Source organism: Ischnura elegans, chromosome 6 (genome assembly GCF_921293095.1).
Source record: "Ischnura elegans chromosome 6, ioIscEleg1.1, whole genome shotgun sequence".
Classification (NCBI taxonomy): domain Eukaryota; kingdom Metazoa; phylum Arthropoda; class Insecta; order Odonata; family Coenagrionidae; genus Ischnura; species Ischnura elegans.
The window spans coordinates 56,227,131-56,250,753 of record NC_060251.1 but is presented as its reverse complement, the minus strand read 5'-3'; the positions used below and the strand labels follow the sequence as shown (position 1 = coordinate 56,250,753).

Sequence of the window (23,623 nt, the reverse complement as noted above, 5' to 3'; positions counted from 1 at the left end):
ATGCCTCTAACGATAATTGTTGAAGTATGTTCTGAAGTGTACTCCCATTTTCGCTTGTGCTTGCTAGCAGTCCAAAGCAGTGTAGCCCTCTCCCTGGCTGAATTCATAAGGATCAGATTCGGATTTGAGGAATACCATGGTAAAGTACTGCATTTTTCTAATTCGTATGCCTCTAACGATAATTGTGGAAGTATGTTCTGAAGTGTACTCCCATTTTCGCTTGTGCTTGCTAGCAGTCCAAAGCAGTGTAGCCCTCTCCCTGCCTGAATTCATAAGGATCAGATTCGGATTTGAGGAATACCATGGTAAAGTACTGCATTTTTCTAATTCGTATGCCTCTAACGATAATTGTTGAAGTATGTTCTGAAGTGTACTCCCATTTTCGCTTGTGCTTGCTAGCAGTCCAAAGCAGTGTAGCCCTCTCCCTGGCTGAATTCATAAGGATCAGATTCGGATTTGAGGAATACCATGGTAAAGTACTGCATTTTTCTAATTCGTATGCCTCTAACGATAATTGTGGAAGTATGTTCTGAAGTGTACTCCCATTTTCGCTTGTGCTTGCTAGCAGTCCAAAGCAGTGTAGCCCTCTCCCTGCCTGAATTCGTAAGGATCAGATTTGGATTTGAGGAATACCATGGTAAAGTACTGCATTTTTCTAATGCGTATGCCTCTAACGTTAATTGTGGAAGTATGTTCTGAAGTGTACTCCCATTTTCGACTGTACAAGTAAATTAGGCGAATTGAAGATATGAGAGCAAGAAGACCAGTTTCTGCAAAATTGAGATTTTCATCCCTCCTCTTCTTTGCTAGCAGGCATTGTTTTTTCTCGATAACAAGTTTAGCAGACGTTGCTGGAAACATACGTTCTGCTCTCAGAGAGTAAGAACCATTATTTATTTCTTATTTTTATAAAATCTTCACCTTTGGTTATACCTGTTGCTGACACTCATATCTTCAATTGTGTAATAGCAGTGCCCGCAAAGTGTGCATCGACGAACGGTTCCTTTGTTAATTTTCTTTCTCTGTTATGTGCCTGATTTAAAATGAATAATCTCATCTCTGTTTTATTTCGGTGTGTGTTCGAAATTCGGGTAATGTTGGCAAGATTGTCCAGATCATAAACTATATTCGTCCTGTTTTATTCTATGCAAGGGTCGTCATTAATTTATTTACTTTACATGCTTTTTCTGAAGTAGCGTGGTTTTTTATTAGCGTACGTAAAGTGATTTGAAATGACTTTAGTTGAATGAAGCGATTGCCTCAATCTAATTATTGTTATTAAGTCACTGCTCAATGGGGAATTACGTTTTGAAAACCACATTGGCGTTCGAATCGGTCGACCGAGCTGTAGATGCAGACAAAAACTTCTCTAGTGTGACACGCGCGTCGTGTCGTAATACTAGTTATACTCAAGCTTCGTTTGGGTCGGCTTTGAGCGCTTGCGGTGTTGTTTTTTACTGCTTTTGCAACATATTTACATGCATAGCGTGTTGGAGACACGGAATGAGAACCGTTTCCCGTCGAATTAAGAATTGGTTGAAATAATTGACGCTGTTTGCACCTTGTATGACTGCTGTTTTAGTATCGTCACTTGACCTTACCGGTATTCGAACATGGACTCCCAATTGCCGATCAGATGTTTTCAGCTTCTGCCTCAATGTTGCATGTGATGCTATTGGTAGCATACTTGAGCGGCAATTAGAAGATGGGGGTTTGAATCCCGGTGAATTACGTCTTTGATATATTTTACAGCTAACAACGGAAGTTGTTATTATTATTATTTTTATTATTATTATTATGAAAAAATAAAGAAGGTGTAATTGTTTCATTATAATATAGGTCTTCCTAAAAAGTATGATAAACAATCTCCGAAGTGAAAATCTCTTTGAAAATATCCATTCGATCCTGCCTCAACCGAAGAAGCTCATGAACTAGCGCTTCCCATCCGCGTTAGGAAAGAATTCAGGAAAGAATTTGTAATTAAATTGCCGTGTAGCAGTGACATTAGTATAAATCGGTACTTTTCGACATTTCCTGGGCTTTCTCGAAATCCTCGAAGTCCGAGGTGGCCCAAGTAAATGAACTGGCCAGTGACGTCATGGCAAAATTAGCACTGCCGAAACGCACTTTCCTTAACCATTTTTTTACAAATGAAATACTACCCTTAATTCACAGTGTCCGGCGATATCTGGTGGAAATGTTTTATATCCATGAAAATAAAATGAAATGGTAAATTTCCACAGAATTTTATTTACAAAATACCGACCCGGTTTCGATAATAATGATAATGCCTTGATAATGACACTACGTGTCGAAACCGGGTTGGTATTTTGTAAATAAAATTGTGTGGAAATTTACCATTTTATTTTATTCTCATGGCTGCTTGCCCTACCTGCTGCTACCCTGCTTGTTTCAATTATTTCAGTAAATATAGAATAAACAAATCGGAAAATATTTTTATTTTGGTTACGAATAATATTTGAAATTTCGAGGCACCAAAATTGATGGAAGTGTTATTTGACTATTATGTCTTTTCTTAACCAGTGCCGCAACGGCGTTCCGGCACCATGACACCCCTGGAACTGGCCCCCGAATATGTGAAAATTCACTCGCCCGTTGCTTTGTCTGGGGTGAGCTATACCCTCAGCTACCAGTAATGGCTTCGCCTGGTTTCGATATTTAGTGGGCCCTTCTCTCTTCTGTAGCGTTAAGGTGTTTTACCCCGTCCCATCCCTTCCAACCCTTACCCTACCCCAGAGGCGTCGAAATGGCTCCTATCGCGGCGGCGCCTCTTTCCTTTTCCCTTCCTTTCCTCCCCCTCCCCGGGTGATCGGGTGTATCAGCACGATTGCTGGGTCCCGGCCCCGGTGTGTTGTACCCTCGTAGGGCTCCCCTGAGCCCTCATTACTTAATAACCCTCAGCTACCTTCACCAACCTTGGGGTTGAATGACTGAGTGATAAATTTCATTTGAGCTGCCATCCTGTTATATTTTACCAGCGCTTTTCCCTAAACTTTCGCGGGGAGGATCTTTTTACTTTCTTTATTAGTCTGTTTCAACCTACAAAGAGTGCATCCCGGAATGCAGTTCACGATTGCAATCTTTCGCGAGCTTTTACTTTTGGGGAGAGCGGCGGATCGTTGGCAGGGTTTCAAATAATGGGTGCTTTCGAATATAGGTGCTTCACTCAACGGCACAGAAATCGTTCGGAGGGTGAAAGCGAGCCGTGCTCCGAGTTGCAAAACGTTGAACTCCAACGCGTGCTTCCATATAATAACTCAATCCTCGCCCATTATGTTTGGACGGTGTTGGATGACTAACGAGTCATTCATTCCTTCGATCAAGTTATACAACTCCCTCGTCATATAAACCGTTCGCTAAAAACCATTCATTAGTCTTGCATCACGCATCCCCCAAGACTCAATCTTTTTTTTATTGCCATTAAAAAAATAATTATATATTTTTATTCCTCACTAACAATTGCAGATTTCCTTTTACAAAATCAGTGGAATATATAGATAGGTACACCGGTGGTTAAGCCAGGAGAAGGCGTACCCACTACCTCAAAATAATAAAATGTATTTTTTACACTAGATCACCCTAAATTAACCAGTGTATTTTATAGCCTTGTGTGTTTTAAGCAAAATAGCCTCCTGAATACCCATCAATTGTGTAATATATTTCTCTGTAGTTTCTCGACGCATAACTTTTATTACTTTGGTTTAAATCGAAAAAATGACATTTATAAAAAAATAGCATACAATGCGATTCCTAGAGATCTTCAGAGATTTAATATTGGTTTAATAACTCTTTGGCAAAAACCAAGGAGGTTGTAAATATCTGGAGGTGCTGTTCCTGAGTTTTTATCGTAGTTCCGCCATCTTGGTTTGACAATTTTCGGACTTAGTCTCCGACTGATATTTTGAGGTGGCTAAGTTCTGTTTTGAAAATGAACTACATTAAGTGAAAATGCCACCATAATCATTAGTATTTCGCCGGTAATTGTCATTGGATTTTCCCCATCATTCGTGATACTTCTATTGATGTATAGACTCTGTGTCTTTTAGCCACTTTAATGGTGGGGATATCCTTGAAAACACACTCAATTACTCTAATTGTTAAATTTCCGTTGGCTATAATAAAATTAAATACCAGTGTAAGTGCATGTAATGACTAGTTTACTCTCGATAAATTTTATTTTCAACTGATCTGGTTGTAGAACGTAACCGTGGCGATTGACAATAATTTTTCCCTGGGAAAAGATGTTTGAGTCATAACTTCGCGAAGCCCACCAACGAAGTAAGAAAAAAAGGTTTACACTTAGAAATATTTTAGATTTAGAAAATATATTTATTGTTCTAGGACTCTTGTCCTCTAAGAACAAATACAACTTACTATTACAAAATCATAGAGTAGATTTAAACATAGAATTAATTAAACATAAAATCATGAAATCAACTCAACTTACTCATTGAGAGCTATAAACTAACAGAAAATATAACAAAATAGTTCCATTTTACAAAGAAATCATATCATGACTACACTAAAACAACAACATACATTGTGCGTTCCATAGTTTATTTTAATGTATTAACTAGTTATGACCAAAAATTTCAGCAAATAATAAGCATTGACTCTTTGGGAATTGTCAATGTTTTGGTCAAAGTGGGCGTGGCTTGTCCTACCCAAGCACCCCCATTCCTACCACACTCCGCTTCCGTCAAAAATTCTATTTTTCATAATTGTCATTTTTTCGAATTTAAACTAAGTAATACGTCGAGAAACACCAAATTTCAGGCTAATGGGATCACTTTTAATTTTGACCAAATCGTGAAAATTCACTATTTCGCGAAATATTATCTCAAAAATGGAGGGAAATACTGAGTAGCGTCGTAGGGTTCAACAAAAATTGTAAGAACTGGCAGAGACCGCGGGCCTTTTCTCGGGCAGAGTCCCTCCTGCGGGCGAAAGCGAGTTTATTCATCAAAATTGAACGATTCCCTCGATAATCGAAGCCTGTGGGATTTTAAAATACGCTGATGTTGGACAAAGGCCTGTGACTGAAGGCACGAAGCTTTTGGGGGGGATGGTATGGCTTGGAGTGGCGACCCCCCCCCCCCCTCAGGAAACAGGGGTTGCGGGAAAATTTTTGAAAAACGAAATGCCTGGAAATACATTTTACATCAATTTTGGCGTTTAAAATTTAACTTTTAAGGAGATGCAGTTATTATATGTCAAAATTAGACAATATTTTTAAATAATGTTTTTCTTTGTCTGAGGAATTGGGGGGATCTACTAGCCGTCCCCCCATAGTTACGCCACTGCTAATGGAAATTAAACTGCAGAGAAAGAAGAAGATAAAGACGATATTTGTTTGAAGCTATATAATTAAATATTGATGACATTAATTGCTATATAATTAAATATTGATGACCTTTCCTGGCACTGTCTAGAAATCAAGAAAACCACATGATATCAAACAGCTTTGTCCATGCGATTACTCTTCCAAAACCTTCGATTTTTGGCCGCCAGGTGTCAGACGATTCATTTTGAATCACGAGTATCGAGGCGCAACAGGAGGTGTGCGCCTCGCCATTGCTACCGGAGACAATTCACACCGCCGCGCCGAGTCTGCTTAAAATAAGAACCTGGATTTCCGAGAATATTCCAACGGCTCGGATGCTATCCATGCATGATAAAAATGTTTTTTTTATTCAATTAAGTGATTATTTTTATTTTCTCATTGTTTGTAAATTCCATTTCAAGAGTCCAGCCGACCTGGCCAGACTGTCTCGCATCTCAAGTACGAATTCATTCATATATGTCTGGTAACTATAGGTTGAAAATATCTTGATTTTTTGTAAAAAGATGCTGTTTTTTAGCTATTAGAGGGACATAATAGACATGACTTACCGAACCAAAAACTGAAATTAAAGTTCACCCTCAAGTTTCGGTGAATTTTTAATCAGTAGTAACGAGGAAGAGAAGCCTCATGAAAACCTTAATAAGAAGACGGAACAACCCTATAGGCCACATCTTGAGACATGATGGCCTGATGAAGACAATCGTCGAAGGACAAGTGGAAGGCAAGAATGGAAAAGGAAGACCTCGAACAAAATACCTATATGGAACAAGTAAACAGAGATGTGAAAGAGAAGAAATACGTAGGTGTGAAAAGATTAGCTGATAGGAGAACTGAGTGGAGAGGTGCGTCAAACCAATCCTAGGATTGTTGACCAGTGATGATGATGAGAACAAAACAATGTTACAATATCACAACTTCGCACTATCGTGTATATCCATCGTATGTAACGCCACGAATACTAAACATTTGGTTAACGGGTAAAAATGCAAAAAATATGAAATGAGCATTTTAAATCACTAAAATAGAGGAGGACTTATATTTTGTTACTATTGAATCATTTTTCATTCCTGTAATAACAATTAAATTTTAGCCATTTAGAGATTTTTCATACATCTGCAATATTAGTGTTACTATTTCGTCCTTGAGCAAATTGATACGAGAATTCTCTTGTGGATATTTCATTACACTTATTTCCTTTTTGCAAGGTGGTGATATTTATCCGTCGCTTCATCGGTTGCGTCATCGCACAGGAGTGTTCATAGCCATTGACGTGAAGTTGGTCTTAAGAAGGAATGCCGAAGAGTAGTCGGCGCCGAATGCTTTGGCCCATAAATGCTCATTTTTAACGACCTCTTTGGAGGCCATCCGAATCTGACTGGCAGCAGGAGTAAAATTAACGTGCGTCATTTTTTTTACGATGTCTCATCACCTTCCCTTTCAGTGGGTGCATGGATTTATGTGGAGGGTTATGATTTTTATCGATAAGATTTTCTAAATTTCGTCCACAATTCTTACAAATTAGAGAAAAACCTACTAAAAATGGCGTTGAAATAAATATCTTACCTATACCCATTCCATAAATATCAATATTAATGTAAGTATGCATTGAACATTCATTTTTACTAACAGTGGCAGGAAAATATGATAAATTAGTTTCAATGAAGATATTTTTATTTTATCTATTTATTTATTTTAAATTTTACTTATCTCTTTTTCCCCAAAAATAACACAACGAGGCCTTTTGCACAAGAAGGCCTGCTGCCAGTCACATTCAACAGCTAACATATAAGATCACACCCACACCCTCATTTCTTAAAAATTGGTGAAAAATCTCCCGAAAAATGTTGTGCTGAACTTTTGAAATCGTATTCTGTATCATAATCGTAAAATGTATTTCATTCCATAAATATCAATTTAAATATAAGCTTTGAAAATTTGTTTTTAATAACAATGGCGAAAAAGTAAATAAATCTTTCTCAATCAATGTATTCTTATGTCATCTGTTTATTTATTTTACATTTTAACTATCTCAATTACCTCCGAAAATAGCACTATGAGACATTTACATCGGTAGCTTCTAAAACTAACGTAAACGATCGCACATATCCATGTCCTGAATAGGGGTAACCTATCTAGACGGGAATCGAATCCGTGAGGGACAAAAAAGGAAAAATTAAAAGAGAGTGAATTCCTAACTCTGTGCGTTTAATTCATTTCAGATCACGTTGGAGTGGTAATCCTAAACTCACTGGTGTATCAAGTGGGGGAGTCCGGGGGGTTTGGAACCCTCCCCATAATATAAAAACACAGTTACTTTTCTTCATCATAAAATAAAACAAATTATTGAACAATTATGAATTCGTCAAAGATTAACGTAAAAAATGAAGTTTTTTAGATCATGAAAAGTGTTATAATTAATGAAAACCCCTCTAATTAGTACCATGTTTTCTAAATATTTTCCCCCGCACCTGGTTTTGGACCCCCCCGGACGAAATCCCTGGCTACAACAATGCCTCAACTCTGAGCATAAATATTTCCCAAATCTCGTAATCACGGAAAAGGATTGGGTATGTCACCCTAAAAGAAACGATTAACGACTTGGGCTCTTTCTCCATCACGCGCACTGCATTGACCCTTTGACTGGTGTCATAGATTAAGTCTCTTAAGTAAGAAGAGAGCAGGTATTTGGGGGATGCGACCGACTACTCCGGCCATTTGCGTACAAGGTTCTCCTAAGTAAGATCTAAATAACATTGATTTGCGCCATAGGGAATGGTGAAGATGGAATCGTTGAAAGAAACTTATCTTTAGAATTAGCCACGAATGGCGCCTTATGGATCACGGTTTAACGTCCCAATCGAAGCGAGCGACGCACAGTGGTCTGAAATCGGAAAAAGCCGGACTCGTGTCAGAAATGACTTTTTTTAAGATAGAGATTTAAAACTAAAGCATAAATACTCATAAATGATGGTTGACTATAGATTTGTATGCCATTTTACATACATTTGATCTGTTGCTGAGATAATTTTCTTACGGCAATTCTTGTATGCATTGAATCTTGTTCAATCTTAACATGGGGGAGGAAGAGAATAGGATTCCTTGATAAAATGAAAGTAAATAGGCCTCATTATTAAATGAAGAGACTAGTCCTATTTGGGATGGGAGTCAGGCGGTATTGCGGATTTTCGGTTCAAATGTGCGCCTTGCATAAATTCTAGTTCCAGAACTCGCCGCTAGGTAAATTCACTCTACTGCGCAACTTGTCAGCGCATCCGCCAAGTAACCTCTCTGACGGCTCGTTCGCTCTCTTTCTCGCACTCTCCTATTACTCGCGCACTTCTCTCCTGCATTTTTACTCCGCCACATTCTCGTCCGCTTCGCTTATTGTATTAACAGAATTAAAGTTTCTTTGAAAGGAGCTAACGTGCAAGTTCCATGTAATCCGAATAAGGCAGGTTGATTCGTAAAATGCTTCAAATAAACATATCTTAATAGGTTTAACACCTGTAGATAATAAAAATCTCTCCATTCTATTCGGGTTTTCACCGCGTCCGTTGTGTTTTAGTGACAACAGTTTAGCTGACATTGCAGTCAGCGTCAGTCAGGTCGAAGGAAACTGTTGAAACGTTGTTGTAGTTGTTTTTTGTTGTTGTTTTTTGTTGTTGTTGTTGTGCGAAACTGTTGTCACTGAAACACAACGGACGCGGTGAAAACCCGAATAGAATGGAGAGATCATCTAATCAACGCCGCGAAAATCTTCGAACCTACCTGTAATAATAGTTAATAATGCTATTTTACCCTTGCAGTACGTACAAAAAGTAAGTAATATGTGCAATAAATGTAAGGTCAACAAAATACTCTTCTATGGAGGAAAGCATTTTTTGCTGTATTTCAGTATTTATCATCATCATCGCCATCAGGATCATTAACATAATTATTGGCCAATAATCCTTTACTAAGCTTGAGGCACGTTTTTATTCGATTCTACTTTTAGGTTATATTTTTGTTTTGGTAAATTATGCTTCTCCCCAGTTATGTGTGCGGTAATTCCATGTAATTACCCCTGGCTAGACGTACAAAGCAATTATGTGATGTATTTAAAAGACTCTACGGGAAGTCGCAACGAAGCCTCTACATTTACATGGCCTATTAGTGGCTGTCAAACAGCCGTCGACAAACTTGACTGCGATCTTGCGCACGGCGTTCTGATGCTATCACTCCCAGTGTATGGGTCAGAATCTCGCTTCTCCCCAGCCTTACAGTCGCCCTCAACTACCGCTTGCTTGTCCCTCGGGCACAGCAAGCCATTCCTGTATGCACCATAGGAAGAGCTTATCCTAATGCCGGGTACGGTATACGGCGAGAAATATTTACATTCAACTTTTTTCTTAATTTCCTTCGTCGTACGTTACGGGTCGCAGCACAGTAGTGGGAAGCGTTCATAAATCACTCCGCGGGCGTAATCACGACGTGACGCATGAGGGGGAATTTCAATAAGACCACTTAAATATCAAGGGAGAAACCTGTTCAGCGGGGATCATCAACTGTTCTTCCGTTGGGTCACGAGCAGCCAAGACTGGGATGGAGGGTTCGAGGAAGGCAAGAGACTCACGTCTTTTAAATAGTGTTGAGGTTCATTCATTAGATGAATATTTCCTACGGGAGAATGAGGTGGTGAATAGGGTAGTAAATAAAGGGAAACTGCCATTTATTTCGAAATTTGTGTCTTTGGAAATCATTACTTAGCAACATCAAATTTTGATTTGATAGTATTCCGCGTCCCCGGATTTTGCAAGTAATTTTAATGGTTTATTGTAACACTTACGAACTCCCTCCTATTATTAATTTTTAAATAAAATTAGTTTTCTTCTTATTCTTCTTTACTTGACCTCTTATTAAATGAGTTTCTTGGAGTTTAAGTCTTGTGTTGAAAAAAATTAAAATGAAAATTTTCCCGAATTTTCGGAAATTTGTTTTACTTCATAAGGCCTTGAAATGAAAATGGATACAATCAGGAGTTTTAAACGAAATATTGGGTTTTAAAATGTGTTGAAATAATTTATAGTGCAATAAAAACAATTTTAGTGGTAGGTACGTACATTCACGAAGAGGAAAATAGAATTTTGAAACAATTATTATTTCATGTCTATGTACGTATTTTCTTCCTTTCGCGGTCCGGTTATGTACGCATAAATTTTTTTTCTGGCTTTATTTTGTGGAAGTTCGATGCATCCATGATAAAAGAACACAAATGGTAATTTCCACACTTTTAATTCAAAACTCCGGCCTTATTATCCTATCATAATCTTAAGCTTCACTTATCGGCCTTTATTCATTTGTTCACCCAAACTGTTTACCCCTCCCTCTCCCCTCACACCAATTCCATAAGCCCCCACCTCCTACCTCGGCCTGGGTATAAATACAGAGAGAGTGTTATGCTTGTATCACCTTGAAAATGACACAATGTGTTGAAACCATAGTCGGTTGTTGAGTTTTGAACTGAAATTGTGGAAATTACCATTTGTGTTTATCTATTATGGTTACGTCCCGTTATGTATTTAAATTCATCCTAATTTTGCCTTCTCGAAGGAAATTATTAACGATCGTTCGCCATTTTTGTTCTTCTAACACACATCATTAGGAATTCATTATAGCAAGAAACCATCCAGATATATCTTCCATGAATATCTTTTATATTTTTGCCCAGAAACTCTATTTTTCACGAAAACTCATTCCTATCGAGTCATTTCTATTTCCGCATACATCTCAACTTGGGGAAGGACGACGAAAAAAGAATGTACGAAAAATTGCGAAAGAGGATGGAAATGGTGAAATGATTGTATTAGAAAAGGAGCGAGGAAGTACGCTTTCACACGTAGTACCTACTTTAATTATACGATTGGTCTTCTGCATTTATGCCCTCTGTTTGTCTATTTTCATAAAGCTATGTCCTCAACTTCCCCAATGTTCATCTATATTGTGTTTGTTTGTGATAACCTCAAACAAAAGACTAAGTACAGCAGTGGCGTAACTATGGAGGGATGAGGGGATAGATTAATCCCGAAAGCCTCATGGAAATAAAAAAATCTTAATGTTAATGTCTAATTTTGACATGAAATAACTGCATCCGCTTAAATTTAAATCTTCAGTGCCAAAATGATGTAAAATGTATTTCTAGGCACGTAATTTTTAAATAATTTTCCCGGATTCCCCGATGCCGGGGGGAGGGGGGGCTGGCCATTCCATTCCCCCCAAAACGTATTCCTAGTTACACTAGAGAAGTAGAGAGTCCCTCATCTTCGTAACATGCCAGCTGATACTGTTTTGCCTACACTATCAATATCTAATATTCCAAATTTAATTCTCAAATTGGATTGAAAACATTTTAAAGTCTTCCATTGCCTGTCCCGACCTCATCTCCAATTTAACTTTTAAAATTCCATGCAGACTCACTCACACGCATTCATTCCTCCATACTTATGCCGAGTTACGAAACATTTGAGATGGAACCGTTCATCCGTTTGACAACCCGTGAAGTATTTCTGCCGTGCCGTATCGTTTCTCCCTCACATACCTCTTTAAAGTGGAGAGTGTAACGAAATTATCATCTGGTTGAATTTCAACGAGTTTGAAATGGAACCATTCCCCCGTTTGACAACCCGTGAAGCCATTTCTGCTATTTGCACATCGTTTCTCTCGCAGTAACCTCTTTAATTCTGAGAGAGTATGACAAATAATGTAAAATAAAAATAATTTTTAATAAAATCACATTTCAAGGTTTTTATCGAGAACTCTAAAGAATAAAAGTACTTCATCTTTTGTTCCTAAATTTTTTACAATAATTTTTTCGATGAACTTTAATGAATTTGTTGTTATGAATCTCTATCATTCCCAATCCTTAATGATCGCAGCGCTGCCATCGGAATTTGACATTTTTAAAACTAATCTCCATGTTTAAATTAGGATTTTATTATAGTATTCTGCCGATTAAGGTAGGTTTCCGTGGAATACTGAAGAAGTGATCTGGGAGCATCCCTTTCCTTACAGCGCCGCCGTCTTCAATTCACTGTAAGGCCGACTCCCTTTCAATCTCTCTAAAAATCCTATTCTTGTCCTTCCCCTACTGAAAAAAATCGAGAAGCAGTTAAAATCATATTAAAGGTGTTTGAATATTGCATTATTTCTTGTTCTGTGTCATCCCGAAAATTTCAGCTTGATTAGATGATCGAAAAGTGAATTAAAATTGAGTTTCGAGACTTCACCCGTACAAGATGACAAACGACAAAGCGAGTTTATAAAAACGGGTTTTTTATCGTTCGGTGGTCCATTCCCAGATTGTCACTGACCAAACGTTGCATCCCAATCCGCCTCTCTTCCCTCATAAATTCTCTTCCATACCACATTGACCCGTTCCCTTTTCCTAACCACACTTTTACATACCGTGCTCCTTCCGAATTTTATAGGAACTATTAAGGTCAATAAGATTAAATTCATTGAATTGTTATTAATTTAAATTTATTATGTTTAATAATGTTTGTACTTTTTATGATTGTTATATTGTACCACTGTAAACTGGCAAATATGCTGTATGTGGACAACTTGATGAATAAATAAATAAACCTCTTGATCTTCCTCGTGAGACAAGTTCTTCTATTTTCCCCTCCATTATCTTTCTCACGCAATCATTGTGACTTACGACTTATGACTAGAGATACGTGTAAATAGCACTTTCATTTTAATTTTATAGCACTGTCAATTACAGTTTATAGCATTTTATAGCATCAATTTTTTCTTTATTTTCATAATATATCACTTGTAGTTGACGACAAAGTGTGATGATGAAACACAGCTATTAGAAAAAATACGGAATAGTTTAAATAATTATGGGATATAGCAATAATAAATTAAGGAATAAGACATACAGTAAATGATTAAAAATAATAGTAGCCTGTATATTATTTGCACAAGTTGAACAAGTTTCAATACTTTCTTCCTTCAACCGGCTGCGTCTGTCAGTCACAGCTAGATTGTACTGGCGGAAAAACCTATCTGCATCCACGATGCTAACTGGTGTCCAGATTGTGTGGAGTGTAGCATTACCAAACTCAGTTTTTTTGGTAGATGGCAAGAAATATTTGGTTGACATCGTAGAAGCTACCCGGGTTCTCTCTCAACCTCTCTAGTAGCTGCTGATGAAAACCATGTATGAAGCAATAAGACCCAACGTCCAGTGGCGCAGCGAGGGGCAGGCTCGGCACAAAATTTACGAATTTTGCCATCGAAAAGGCAAATATGCGGTTTAAATATCATAAAATGCCTATCGTCTTGCCTATGTCGCATTTATTCGCGTGTATCGCATCAATATCGCATTTATCCCATACGCGATTTTCACGTATCACTACTTATGACCTATCAACCGGATCCTTTTCTGGCTTTTGGTGCTCTGTAGTTCCCCGTGTTCACCAATTCTTAGGTACACGAGCTATTTCCTCGCCTTAGTCATCCATTTTATCTTATTCGCTGTCCTGACCTCGAAGGCATCTATTCTAATCCGGTCAACTTTTCTAATGGTTCATGTTTCTGATTCATTGATTGCCACTGCCCATCTCTGGTATTTATGCTCTTGCAGCAAAGAAAGAAATTATCAGCAGAATAGCCCAGGCGAAGAGAGCATTCCACCAAAAGAGAGACCTGCTTACAGCGGGAAACTTAAATATGGATGTAAAGAAACAATTTATAAGAACCTACATCTGGAGTATGCTCCTATACGGAAGTGAGGCATGGACAATGACCGCAGCGGAGAAAGCAAGGATAGAGGCCTTTGAAATGTGGTGCTACAGAAGAATGATGAAAATCAAATGGATCGACCGAGTTAGTAACGAGGAAGTCCTATGAAGGGTAGGAGAGAAGAGAAGCCTCATGAAAACCTTAATAAGAAGACGGAACAACCTTATAGGCCACATCTTGAGACATGATGGCCTGATGAAGACAATCGTCGAAGGACAGGTGGAAGGCAAGAATGGAAAAGGAAGACCTCGAACAAAATATATGGAACAAGTAAAGAGAGATGTGAAAGAGAAGAAATACGTAGGTGTGAAAAGATTAGCTGATAGGAGAACTGAGTGGAGAGCTGCGTCAAACCAATCCTAGGATTGTTGACCAGTGATGATGATGATGATGATGCAGCAAAGTAGCGGCCTTTTTGTTATGAAGGCCGACTTAGTTTTGGCATCAAGGAATACTCTGTAGGGAAGTAATATTCATTGCTATATTTGACAACCAGGAGGTTAATTGCAAAATCCTCGTGCTAATATAATCGTCATTATTTTTTCCTTGTGTCCATCAAATCACGGCCTCTACTCTTCTTACGTTCGTATATGGATATTTATTTTAATTTTCTTTCTTCCTTTTACCTCGTATAGTTAGCTTCCTCTGATCACCCCTGAGAATTGAGTTGTTAATATCTTCTTTTTGTTGCTTATTAAGACCGAAAGCTCAGGATTTTCGTTTACGATGCTATATTACAAAGAGGTTGATGGCTGAAATCTTGATTCCAAGTCGTGAAAAATATCCTGTAGTTAGGTGTAATATGTTATTTAGAATTCGTGAAAACCAAGGTGCTCCTCCTACTTTGGATATTATTATATTAAATTAGAATTTTTTTCGATATTTTTTTTAGCTTGCGTATTAATATTTTTGTAGATAAAATAAGAACGACTATAATTTAGAATTCGTGGAAACCAAGGTGCTCTTTCTACTGTGGATATTATTATATTAAATTAGAATTTTTTTCGATTATTTTTTTAGCTTCCGTATTGATATTTTTGTAGAAATGTCGTATGATATTGTTAAATTTTTGTGTCATAATAAGTATGAATATAATTTAGAATTCATGAAAACCAAGGTGCTCTTCCTACTGTGCTTATTATTATTATATAATTAGATTTTTTATCGATAATTTTTTTATCTTGCGCATTAATATTTTGGTAGAAATGTCGTATGGTATTGTTAAATTTTCGTGTCATAATAAGTATGACTATAATTTAGAATTCGTGAAAACCAAGGTGCTCTTCCTATTGTGCATATTGATGGTCCTCTAAATGATGGAATAATTTCCAAAGTAATTTAAATCTCTCATGATTTACAAGGATCATTTGATATTTTAGAGTCGATCTGTCCCATTGCCACTTCAACATTGAGCATCACCCGGTTAATGTCCTCCATTTCGAGGCCTGCTGTCTCCTCCACACAACTTGTCGGACGCCATCCTTCAGTCTATCTCCAATCGACCTTACGTAACCTTACTCATCCGCGTCTCTCTTCCCTCCTCCTCATGGGACTCGTGATTCGTATCCATGGCACCGTCAACGGACTGGTAGCACAGGCCATCATTCCTGGATTCTTTGCTTCCATCCAGAAGATGACACTTTCTCCGTTCATTCCGTCGAGCGACCTACCTTGGGTTCGTTTCCTTGAGGTAGATAGCCTTTTTTTATGCCCTTTTGATGATGACCTTAAACGTTTGCTCAATTGGTTTTGTAACGTCCTTCATTTATTATACCATTTATTTTTTAAATATTTTTTCTAAAGAAATAAATTAATACTTACTTTCTTTTTTTACCCATATACCCACTGTGGAGACTTGAGTGATGCTTCTCTTTCTCTCGGCGACCGTCCGCTTTCAGAGCGCTTATCATCGTTCGCTTGTCTTATTTTCCCACGAGTCTGAGTGAGTGATTGGTTGAGCGTAAGAAATATATCCTCCCTTATGTGTGGGTTTTCGGTAATTCATGGGTGTCCAATCTTAGATACTTTTACGGGAATTTAAGTTCTAATAGTTCAACTGGAGATATGAAGACTACCCATTTACTTCAAATTATCTTGAAAGACTAGTATAATCGTACTGTCTGTATTATTTAGGGTAAAATTTCATTTTCAAGAATTGCTCGACGCTTCCGTTAATTTGAAAACGTTCACTGGTGTAATATTTTATCTGCTCTTGGCGTAATTTATTTATAAATAACTTTCGGGCTATAGAATTTGAGTCCTCGGCTTACGATCTGCTGGAATAAATATAAGATTTTACACTGGGTATTGTTTTGGGTACATATATTTGTTATTTTCATCATTCAATAAGGTCTGCGAAAAGTCTAACATATACTCCTTCTAATCCTGATTCCAAATATGTGAGGGAGAGAATTTCTTTGTAATAAATCTGGAAAAGGTATAAACTTTGGGGACCGAATTCTAAATTCTCATGTAGGGGACGATACACTATAAGCAAATTTGAATTTCAATAAAAAAAACAGTTGGGAGGGGTACTTTTTGGGTTTTTGGTGCTCCGTAAATATTGTGTAGATATAAATGTAACTGTGCTATAATGATGTATGGATGTTAGCAATGGATATTCATTGAATATCTAAATGTGGGAACTTTGGATATTCTCTGGTTTTCTATATAAGGTTATACGGATATGCTGAATATCTTTTGGATAAAAGGAAGTTTTTTGTAACATTAAATGGATATTGTCTCTTGGCTGAAAAATACTAAAGTGTTTCAGAATATATTGAGGATGCATTTTAAGGTTAACTCGTACAGGGTAACTGGAATACCTGTGTTGCTTCACGTATAAACCCTCTGCTCTCTGTTTCAATGTTGTATTTTATTTAAATTATATCTTTTGGAAACATACGAACTTGATAATGTTCACTTTTCATGTATGTATGTAATTTTGTTTAATCCATTATATGACTTTAGCCTTGCAGATGTATGTAGTGCCAATGGTGAAATTTTATTATTATTGTATGGATATTATTCTTGAATAGTCTCAACGTATCAACTGCGAAGAATGCCATCGTCTTCAGGGGTAGGATACGGAGCCAAGTTCTTGTCGGTATTTATACCCTCGAGTGCCATTCAATTTGGCCCTAATTGGTACTATTGAAATTCATTCTATGCCCGAGGTCCAGGCAATGCTCTACTGAAATCAGTGGTAGCATAGAAACAATACCCGGTGAGAAATCCGATAATTATTCAATCAACTTTCGGGTTCCTGGCCGTGTAAGAATTATTTCTGCTAACGTTTCGACTGAACAATCTTTCATCGTCTTCAGAGCAGTTAACTGAATGAACTGAGGACGATGCAGAATCATCATACAAGCCTCTAAAGTCTGGGATATTAAAAAAGGAAATGCATAAGTTTTTTCTCTTAAAATTTAAAAATTAAATGGTATTTTAAATTAATGACGCTGCACGGCCAATTTAGCAAAAATGGCGTGATTAAGATGGCAGTGTTCCGTCGGAACGTTAGGCACAGAAATTCTTACTCCGTCAGACATCCGAGAGTATTCATGAATAAATAAATTTTCACTGGTTACTAAAATGGATGACAATATTTTGATTCTAACTCGATGAGAGTCTCAATTCGTTACGCTTCCGCTAATTTTCATCCATGTACATGACATATTCATGGCTAACGGTTTATCAATTTTTGGTAGCAGAAAATACCCATCAAAACATTATATTGGGTAGTGACTAACGATATTGACGCATGTTTGGTTCACACTGGCCAAGTCTGGTGAGAAAGAGTAAAATGAGAATATTTTGTTGGCATTCTTACGAGGAGCGCAGCTAGCAATTAAGGCTAGGGGAGGGCGATTAAGGTGCAACCAATACTGGGGGGTCTGGGGGTATAGAAGCTAGGGTAAGCGAGAGGTGCGGGGGCCCTCCCACAGATTTTTTATGATATATGGTTCAAAATGGTGAGTTTTACGGCTTTCTGGGGGATATTTTATTAATCCTTGCACTATTCTACAAGTAATATTAATGCAATAAAGTGAAATGGATTAGAATTAAAATCCTACCGAAATATACGTTTTGACAGTATGCATTTAAAAAATATAGTCAGCAACAGCTTTAAATTAAGAAGTTTAATCTTTGGCCTAATGTAAATTACGGTGGTGAACACACTGTTTTCAGTATTGCGAGGTATAAATACTCTCGTAGAATGGGAGCAAAAAACCTCTGGAACGTAAAATTCTAGGGAAGCCTGTTCATTAAGGCCATAGAGCAATGCCTTTCGTGAACTACGCGTTAAAACCATAATATAATATTTTATAAAAATATTAATAGAAAAATAAAATATATATGGACAAATTCCATGCAAAACCTGGTCTTCTATCATCATCGTCCTGGTCTTTTATCATTACCAACTTTAACTGTAGCTAGCTAGAATGGACTTCAGCTAGAAATTTTATTCATTACCTGTTCACTGATATGTACATTTTATGATTCTGCTAATTGCTTATAGGCTAATTTTAATGGCCTATATACTTTTTTATGTTGCTTAAACCTCCAAGCTCCCATTCCATTCGACAATTAAAGTTAATATTGAGTATATTTATAAGTACGTTCATAGTAATATTGAGTTAAGTCTTTGAGTACATTTTGGTTTTACCTCGGGAAAAAAATGTAATACATCAGAAAAAATGCTAAAATGAAATCTATACTTTTATTCCAAAACATATTTACAAACAAAATCAGTGAAAAATGGATACACCTTTTTGTTAATATCAGTCATTTTCGTTTTACGTCATTTTTTCTGTACTAAGAATCTCTTAGGCTTACCACTGTAGGTTTTGGGCTAGGGTGCTCCACCAAGAAACTTCCCAAGCTTGTCCATTTCATTTTCCATGACATTCAAATTTCATGTCCATAGCTCTGTTATGAGAAATCTAGTTGAACCGCAGGCTTGTGGTATAATGGTTATAATTCGTAGGTCATGGTAATATTGGTCCACATTTGAATCCGCGATGAGTATAGGGCTTCATAATTATTCCATATGACATAATTTTTCCTATGGCTAAGCAGTCACTTGATATTTGTCACTTGATTATCTGGAGGATTTGGTTTAGGAAATGAATATTGATCTCAGGGATTTAGTGAATAATGGCTGCACTATTTACTTAGCACTCTTAGTTATTTTCATAGAGTCAAAGCAGACATTTTTAACACTCGAGTCGAAGATGTAACACGGTTTTGTATTTTTGGTTCAAAATTCTTCCATCATTGGTTGGATGCCTCAGCTGAAGTACATACTACAAATAAGTACTCCACAGAGAGGAAATATGAGTTTACGGAATTTTATTGCCTGGGAAGGATTTTAAATTTTAGCCCTTGAGTCGGAGTTCCATTTTATCTGGCACTCATTCTTTTAAAATGGCTTTCGACCAGGGTCAAAAGCCTTAATTACCACTCAACTTGGCGTAACTATGGAAAACGTAAAATGGCTGATGGCCCACAGCAACCTTATACGGCGTAAGTGGAGGTCGCAATTTCATTAGTTGAGAAATGGTCGACTATCTCGAAAGGAAGAGCCACAAGAAGGAAATATTGTCATGTAAATCGAGAGAAATCAAGATCATAGCGGGTGGGGGTCCCGGGTTCAAACCCCAAGAAATTTTAAGTCTCTTAAGACTTCTCGCTCTAAATAAATCCGCCCCCCAGAAATGTTCCCCGATAAAATAACCGAAAAATTTTGTTTGGCACCATCTTTATAGCCTTATAAATAAACAAAATTCTACTGTAATAAACTTCACGATCAATGCGCTGAAGAAGCTGTGATTAATGGAATCTTTCAGGTATGAAATCAATGGCTCACGAGTTCACTTTGTGGAATGGTGACATGATGGACTCAAAAATATGCGTTAACATATTCGTCTAGCCTCCTGCGGAATATAACGTTAATTTTTTGAATCTATCCTTTCAGGTATCATTTCGGATCACATTAAGTCAAGTTACGTCAAGTTAAGTAGTTATTCTGGACTGGGCCTCCGGGCTGTATTGAAATTTTTCGTCGTTGCTGCAGGTGTAATGTCCCCTAGTCACGTGAACGTAGTCTTTATCGTTTCCCGAAAGACCTCCTCCTGTTCACCCTCGTCCTGGTAGTGGAGCAGAGATAAGAGTGGAAGGCGTGAGCACATGGATCGTCTCCTGAGGCCCACGTGCTCTCCACGACGTTAGTTGCTGAAGGGCTGCGAGCATAATCCGCTGGGGCGGGCCTAGGGGGAGGAGGGGGTCGTCTTGATGGTGTCGGAGGCCGCGGAGGTCGCTGTGGGGGAGGTGGAGGCGGCGGTGGGGGCGGAGATGGAACTGGTCGTTTCGGGGGAGGAGGTTGTGGCCTCTTCGGGGGCGGTGGAGGAGGCTGAGGTCTCGGTGCCTGCCGCGGGGGCGGTGGAGGCGGGGCTACCTTCACTCCCGTGGCGGTGGGTGAGGAGGCGTCGGCTCCGATACCTGGGTCGCACTCGGGTCTGGGATCTCCCAGGACACAGGGACCCTTCGTGGTGACCGAGAGAGGTAGAAGCACCTGGCCCGTGATGATGGGGTCCCTCGGGACTGGCCTACGCCTCTGCGGAGGTGGAGTCGGAGGAATCACTCTCTGTTGGTTTATCTGCGATGCTTCCGGTTTCCTGATTCTGTCGCCGAACCTGTTCCGTCTCGACTTGGTCGGGTTACAGAGGAAGGAGTGGAAAGAATGCTCGCATTTGTGATCATCTTTCTTCGGCTGCGGGGCCAAAACTGATTGTTCTATAGGTCTCGCCTCCTGCGGAATGAACGGGGTAGGTGTGGTTGTTCTAGGAGTAGTCGGCGTGGTGTACACGATTCTAGCCGTCGTTGGTCTTGTTGTGGTTGTAGTTATTCTAGTCGTGGTTGTGGGCCTTGTTGTCGGTGTTGTCGTTGTTCTTACTGTCGTCGTTGTTCTATGCGTAGTTGTCGTGGGTCTAGGTGTTGTGGTCGTTTTTCTCGTTGTAGTTGTCGGTTTTTGTGTAGTTGTAGTTATCACAGACTGCGGAAGTAATACTTGACCGAATGGATTGGAGCTATCGCCTGTCAAAGCATTATCTGGTTCTTTTATACCTTTTGCAGGCGTTTTAACCGGTCCCGAAGGACGACCATTATAGATTCTTCGTCTTTTACCGTTCCCAGGAGTGCACAGATAGGAGTGGAATGAGTGAGTGCAAGGGTCTTTTCCACCGTAATGATTCACTGTCGGAACATTTATTGCTTGAGCCGTATCTAGTGGTGCTGGGACCCTAGATCCCACCGCAAACGTATCTTGTCCCTGCTGTGGAATATCTTTAGGTTTTGGTGTTGTCGTTGTGGTAACTCGACGCGTTGTCGTGGTTGTAGGTCTCTTTGTTGTAGTCGTTGGCCTCGTTGTCGTTGTCACTGGTCTTGGTGTCGTTGTTGTGGGCCTAGTTGTTGTTGTGCGACGCGTTGTTGTGGTTGTGATTGGTCTTGGCGTGGTAGTTCTTCTAGTCGTCGTCGTAGGACGTGGCGTGGTCGTTGTAGTCGTTGGCTTTCTCGTAGTTGTGGTCGTTACCGAGAGAGGAAGTAGAATTTCTCCAAATGGATTTGAGCTATCCCCAGTCAGAGAGTTGTCCGGAATCTTTGGAGGCTCTGGTACGGGTCTATTAGGCCTGCCATTATAGATTCTTCTCCTTTTTGTCCCCGAAGACGAGCACAAGTAAGAATGGAATGAGTGGGTACACGGATCTTTACCTGCATAGTGGTCAACACTCGGGACATTAATGGCTTGAGCGGTTTGCAAAGGTACTGGAACTCTAGAGACTTCCGGGAAGGAGTCTTGACCCTGCTCAGGGTATTCTTTAGGCGGTGCTGGGGTAGTGGTGGGTTTAGTTGTAATAATACGACGTGCAGTTGTGGTTGGAGGTTTAGTTGTGGTGGTTGTCACCCTGGTTGTCGTGACGCGGCGCGTAGTCGTGGTGATTGGTCTCTGTGTTGTTGTAGTTGGTGGTCGAGTTATTGGCCTTCTGGTGGTGGTGGTTGTCGTTGTTGTGGGTCTTGGAGTGGTTGTGGTTGTTGTCGTGACTGAGAGAGGAAGGAGGATTTCCCCGGAGGGGTTTGAGCTATCGCCGGTGAGGGAATTATCTGGCGTCTTTACTGGAACTGGAACGGGTCTCTCTGGTCTACCATTGTAGATCCTTCTCCTTTTTGATCCGGAAGAGGTGCACAGGTATGAATGGAATGAATGAGTGCACGGGTCTTTGCCACCATAATGATCCACCCTCGGAATGTTAATTGCTTGAGCTGTTTCTAAAGGTGCTGGAACTCTGGAGCCGACGGCAAATGTATCTTGACCTTGAGGTGGGATCTCAGGAGTAGTTCTTGGCCTTGGCGTTGTCGTTGTAGTTGTCACAATTCGACGCGTTGTCGTGGTTGCCGGCCTTGGGGTTGTCGGTCTCTTTGTTGTGGTCGTGGGTCTTGTGGTCGTGGTTAATGGCTTCGGTGTTGTGGTTTGAGTTGTTGTCGTTCTTCTTGTTGTTGTCGTTGGTCTTGGCGTGGTTGTTGTAGACACCGATAGAGGGAGAAGTATTTCTCCAAACGGATTCGAACTGTCTCCTGTCAGGGAGTTGTCGGGGACGTTTGCAGTTATTGGAATGGGTCTCGAGGGTCGCCCGTCGTACATCCGCCTCCTTTTTGAGGTGGAGCAGAGGAAGGAATGAAACGGGTGGCTACAGATGTCCTTGTGGTCATGGTGACCGTGATGATGATCATGGTGGTCCTCCGCCTGTCTCTTCGTCCTCGCGAACGCAGCGAAAAGTGGCGATACGTGCACCGGAGTGGCCCGTTCTTCCAAGTGCTTGCTGCGCTCCAATACCGACGTACGGCTGTGGTACTCAGCATCAGCGAAAGAGATAGAATACCACAGAAGTGCTGTCATCAGTAGTGTCGGCGACATCATCTTTGTTGGCCTGTATCTGAAACAACAGAAAATAATAATGGTATCATATTTGAAGGAGGGGAAGATATAGTATATGAGGGCGTGAGTAGCCAAGAGGTGCAAGTGATTTTTTTCTCAACAGAGTTAGGTAGAGTTAATTGTTTGAAGAAACACACAAAAATTGGTTGCCAAGGGATACGAGTGAGTCTCAGTTCCGTGCTGACATCGAGTGGAAAATGAAATGCACTATTTCAAATATCTAATTCATCTCGTTTGTTTTCAATACCTAATTTCTGTACTTAACACTGAATAGAAAAAAGAAATCACTTGAACCCCTTGGCTTCCATACCACTCATACAAGATGCTAGGGAAACCAATATTAACATAAGTAGAAGTGGTAAGGTTAGACATTTCCGACACCGTAACGAGATTATTATTTGAAACCACGGGTATGAAAATTCTGTGGAGGATTGCTGACAGAATATCATTCAACTGAGGAAGCAATGAGTACATAA

General features: G+C 39.3%; 1 protein-coding gene across 1 annotated transcript in view; it reads right to left on the bottom strand.

Moving 5' to 3' along the window:
- Positions 1-18,861: 18,861 nt before the first annotated feature.
- The window catches only part of LOC124160754 (mucin-2-like), an 88,964-nt gene continuing 84,202 nt past the window's right edge, over positions 18,862-23,623 (bottom strand). The window contains exon 2 of the mRNA XM_046536766.1: positions 18,862-23,145. Coding sequence (XP_046392722.1) covers positions 20,265-23,129 — 2,865 coding nt within the window. The 5' untranslated portion in view covers positions 23,130-23,145 and the 3' untranslated portion in view covers positions 18,862-20,264. The remainder of the gene's footprint in view (positions 23,146-23,623) is intronic.